Source organism: Micropterus dolomieu, linkage group LG12, assembly GCF_021292245.1.
Source record: "Micropterus dolomieu isolate WLL.071019.BEF.003 ecotype Adirondacks linkage group LG12, ASM2129224v1, whole genome shotgun sequence".
NCBI classification, from domain to species: Eukaryota; Metazoa; Chordata; class Actinopteri; order Centrarchiformes; family Centrarchidae; genus Micropterus; species Micropterus dolomieu.
Genome location: NC_060161.1, coordinates 30324067 through 30328791, shown reverse-complemented (window position 1 = coordinate 30328791; position 4725 = coordinate 30324067). Strand labels below are relative to the sequence as shown.

At 38.2% G+C, this 4725-nt stretch overlaps 1 protein-coding gene across 1 annotated transcript; it reads right to left on the bottom strand.

Annotated features, from left to right (window-relative positions):
* Positions 1–1390: 1390 nt before the first annotated feature.
* On the bottom strand, positions 1391–2752 carry LOC123980378 (putative uncharacterized protein DDB_G0290521). The gene is made up of 3 exons (XM_046064738.1): positions 2730–2752; positions 1998–2070; positions 1391–1910 (listed from the first exon to the last, which is right to left on the bottom strand). Exons 2-3 carry the CDS (start codon positions 2035–2037, stop codon positions 1441–1443), a joined length of 510 nt encoding a protein of 169 aa, XP_045920694.1. The 5' UTR covers positions 2038–2070; positions 2730–2752; the 3' UTR covers positions 1391–1440.
* Positions 2753–4725: the final 1973 nt, after the last annotated feature.

Here is a 4725-nt window from a genome sequence, read left to right as displayed (position 1 = left end):
TTACTACAGCTGTATGAACCCAAAGTAAACATTTTGCTGTGATTAAATAGCAATAAACGGATTAAACTGATGCCGAAATAACTACAACACGATGCAGATTTGTTAAACATATGAATTCATTCTTTGTCAGGTCTGTCAGCAAGACAGCAGGACAACAACTTCTAAAATGTTTGTTTTCTGAATGGAGTTTGGATCGATCAGGGCTATGCTATGCTAACTTGGTCACAGTAAAGTACAACGATGGCTGTAATAAAGTTACACACACATGTTTTCTGAACTCACCAGGTAGTTCAACTTCCTCACTTTCTTTTCTCCAAGTAATGTCCAGTTTTGTCCGTATTTTTGCGCATGCGTAAGACCCACGAGCGTGGTCTGTTTCCACGCCCATAAATCTGTGCAACCTTGCTGTTAGGAATGCCGTCGAGACAGTGGCTGATCGTCAGTATCATAAAAAAAACAAAAAAGTCATCACAATACGCTACCCTTGATATCTTAAATAAAGATGTTATAATATAGTATTTCAACATGCTCCCCATCTCTTTACAGTACACATGGAGTGAGTAGTGGTGCAATATAAAATTTTTCTGTAATGGAATACGCTACCCCTGAAATAATGTTATAATATAATCAAAAAACAGAATATGTCATAATACTGTGAGAGTTATAACTTTATGATATTGGAAAAGGGAACACATAAGGTAGCATTTTTCGATAGGGCAGCATAGATCGTCAGAACACCGGCCAGCAGATTTTTAATCCCCCGCTCTGCCCGGCCCTCTCCACACAACGCACTGAAGCCGTTGGTTATGTACGGACAATCTCAGCACTGAGCTATTGTGACTCAGCGTCATGCGACTTCTTCGCTTGAGTTGAAAATATTCAACTCATGTGAATTCCTTCGCATTGCCTTCACGTTGCCTTCGTGTCGCCCACGCCCCGCCCCCTTCGCGTCGCTTCACACAGCACGACAGGAAATCGCGGCTCTACGTGTCTTTGCATTGACTTTGTATGTAAACTCACCGCCCCAAAAGGGTCTGAAAGAACCATTACTTCGTCTGGTATGGTGGCTAGTCAGTGAGATCTAATCGTGTCACACCCACACAGTCTGATGAAACTGATTACTATCTTATGAAATCATCAATAAATTTAATAATATTATTATTATACATTAATAAATGTAAATTATAGATATTTTAATAATTTTTACTCAGGTTATCAAGAAATACTACAATTTCTAGGTCTTTAATCAATATTGAGGTAATTTGCAACAACTTCAAAGAATAACTTTGGTAAACCTTTATTGTTTTTATGCAATAACAGACAAAAAGCAGATTCACACACAACCCTCTGAATCAGAACATTACAGAGTCCTCCAATCACAGAAGTTTTGATTAATTATAGACACCTCCTTCAGAGACACGTGTGATGACATATCAGAGATCAGCATTTACAAACACACTCCACACTACATGTCGGTCTAGCCTTGTTGGTCTCACAACCAGCTGTGCTGGATGGGGTTGTTGGTCTAGCTGTGCTGGTATCACAAGATGCGGGTGTGGGTGTGGGTGTGGGTGTGGATGTGGATGTGGGTGTGGGTGTGGGTGTGGGTGTGGGTGTGGGTGTGGATGTGGATGTGATTGTGGGTGTGGGTGTGGGTGTGGGTGTGGGTGTGGATGTGATTGTGGGTGTGGGTGTGGGTGGGGCTGTTTGTGTGGTTGGTGGTGCTGCTGTTGTTGTTAGTGCAGCCGTGGTGGTTCTGGTTGTTTGAGCCGTGGTGGTTCTGGTTGTTTGAGCCGTGGTGGTTCTGGTTGTTGGTGCAGCCGTTGTGGTTCTGGTTGTTTGAGCCGTGGTGGTTCTGGTTGTTGGTGCAGCCGTGGTGGTTCTGGTTGTGATCTGTGCGTTGCCAGAGGCTGTTTTGTGCGGAAAATGTCAAATCAGATTTACATTAAGTCTCGAGGCAAGTTTAGATCTTTATTTGGAATGAAAGTTTCTCTTACCAACAAACAGAAGAAGGACGACACAAATCTTTGCAATCATGGTGATGCAGTGATAGTTTCTCCTGTGTGGTGACTGAAAAATATAATTGGTAAATTTAAAAAGTAAATTAAAAGCTGAAAATGGTTATTTGCATTTTAAACAGGAGGAAAAATTTACTTAAATTGTTTGCTCATATTTTCTGCAAACCTGTCTTTCACTGAAATACCAAATAAAATAAAACCTTAAAGCTTCTGAACCAGTAAATAAAAGAAAGACAACAAATAAAACGTCTCCAACCTCTCCTGGTTCTGCCCTGCTAGATAACAGTTAAGGAATGACTATTATCGTTTCTTCTTTGGCTGACTATTAATTTAATTTATTGCATATCTTTACAAAAAGGTATCTACAGCAAAAAGTTATGTTTAAATAATAATACTATACTATTACGGTAAACTGTATTTGTATAGCACTTTTCATACATTCGATGCGGCTCAGTGCTTCATGTCAAATTGTGTGAAAACTTCTAAACTAGCTGAATATCAGGCTTGCCTTGAGGACATAATAACCTGGATGACCTGCGATTTTCTGATGTTAAACTCAGACAAAACTGAGTTATTACAAAGTCATTATACCTGGCGCCAAACATTTCTGAAGCACATTCTCTAAAGATATGGTACTCTACATGACAATTCTAAATTCTTGCAAAAGCAAATTGGATTGCTTTATAGTGAAGTAATATTAGAAGTACTTACATATTATTATTCTCTGCTTAAATGTTGTTCGCTGCTGTGAATGAAGCTGTGATCTCTCTGGTTTCAGCTCCTCTATATAAGCATGTTCGAGATGACATCAAAATCTTTTTGTTCTCACCTTTAACAATGAAGAGAGTCATCGTTACTCGTACTGTAGCATTCCTGCACAGTTTTTTTTACCTTTATTTGTGTAATGATGTGTAACTCTCTTCATTGTTGAAGGTGAGAACAAAAAACACTTTGATTCCGCTCTCTTTCTCTGCTTTTGTTCCACTAATACAACCAACCCAACCGGTGTGGATTTCTCGAAACTTGTCAACTTACTATTAATTCATTCACACCGGTTTCTACATTCCAGTGCATTAAGCCCAACCTGTCCTCATACCTAAAAGACAGATATGTTGCTTGCCAATGAATTGTGAAATAGTTGTAGTTTGGTTTGGTCTGGGAAGAAAACAACTCGTTTGGGTTGAGGAAAATATTGTGGTTTGGGTTAGAATCAAACCAAATTTATTATGTAAGTTCAAACTTAACTTTCACATGGAACACAAACCCCAATCTATTGGGGGAAATTCCTGTGTTTTCCATTCACCCCATCTAACTTCTTACAAAGACTTTTGCACTCTTCATTGTCACCTGTCTTCCTCCTTTGCTCCCGTCAAACAAAATATGCTTGTTGCAATGTTGACCTATACAGTTGTTTTTTTGATGAGGACAGGCTTGTTAAACCTGATGACTCTTCCTGGTTTTCTGATGTCTCAGTTTTACCACAACACAGCAACTTCACAGACACATCATGTCAGTAAGATAAGACACAAAACTAGATGGCCATAAGTGTGGTTGTAACCCCACCATGCAACACTCGTTCAAATTAGATGACCTGCTATTTTTTGACGATCAAGTCAGACAAAGCTGAAGTTATTATGCCTGGCACCAAACATCTCTGAAACACATTATCTAAAGACATCTTACTCTAGATGACAGTTTTTGCAATGCTCATTGCAAATAAAAAAATCTAATCCAAAACAAATTTAATTGCTTCATAGTGATATAACAACCTTTACTTATTCAGAGAATAAGACTGAGACCAGGGTCTCTTTTACAGCTGAGCTGTGTATAGAGCAAACAAACAGATACAGATATTATAAAAAATTATCTAAATATATATAATAAAAAAAACACAGAATTTACAGGTAATAATTACATTACACAGTTATGAAAAAAATATAAATATCTAGGTTAACCTTGTACCTGTTATTTCTTCTAAGAATGAGCAGCGTTGTATTCAAAGGCACAATCTTTAGGACTAACCAATCTTTGGAACAATTCTGCCGACTTTCCCATTTATTTTAGAGGATAGATAGCTGAGAGGTTTAAGCATTATAGCCTTATGGATAAATAATAACCTGTCCCTGGTACTCCCGACGAACAAAGAATCCCACCCCACTAGAGGTGGAGCTGGCCCTACACCTTCAGGACCCTAAATCAAAATTTGCCGTGCGTACTCCCTACATCTGGCAAAGAAACATCACATCTCTTGTTGTAAGTATGACCTGAAGAATCTTTCTTATATTTTTCAACCTGCCATGTTTATTATTTAGCACCAAAACACCAAACCAAATTGCTTAAACCTACATGGCAACAAATCTGATTCCTAGAAAAACAATAACTAGACTATACTCTGTATTATTATATCTATTATGTTTGATGTCAAACAGGTCAATTTTAATATGCTACTGAGCTGAACTGCAGCTCAAGACACACTGATGATGAACTTAGCTCTGAATACACAGACTGATAACGTGATTATGACTGACCCAAGATAAATCTTTCACAACAGACGAACAAGAGTTTGAGACATAAACTACAAAACAGTAGACTGCAAACATTCTTTGAATATGTCAACAAACTTTCTTATGTGTGAACTGAACATGTAATGATGATGATCCTCATGGGACTCTTTCTGGTTTGGAACCCATACATCTTTTTTATTACA

What these genes read in the sequence shown, in the direction of transcription:
- LOC123980378 (XM_046064738.1), bottom strand. Translation starts at nt 2,037, where the DNA reads ATGATTGCAAAGATTTGTGTCGTCCTTCTTCTGTTTGTTG. An exon ending in CGTCCTTCTTCTGTTTGTTG is followed by an intron (nt 1,911 to 1,997) that starts GTAAGAGAAACT and finishes CGCACAAAACAG; the next exon opens with CCTCTGGCAACGCACAGATC.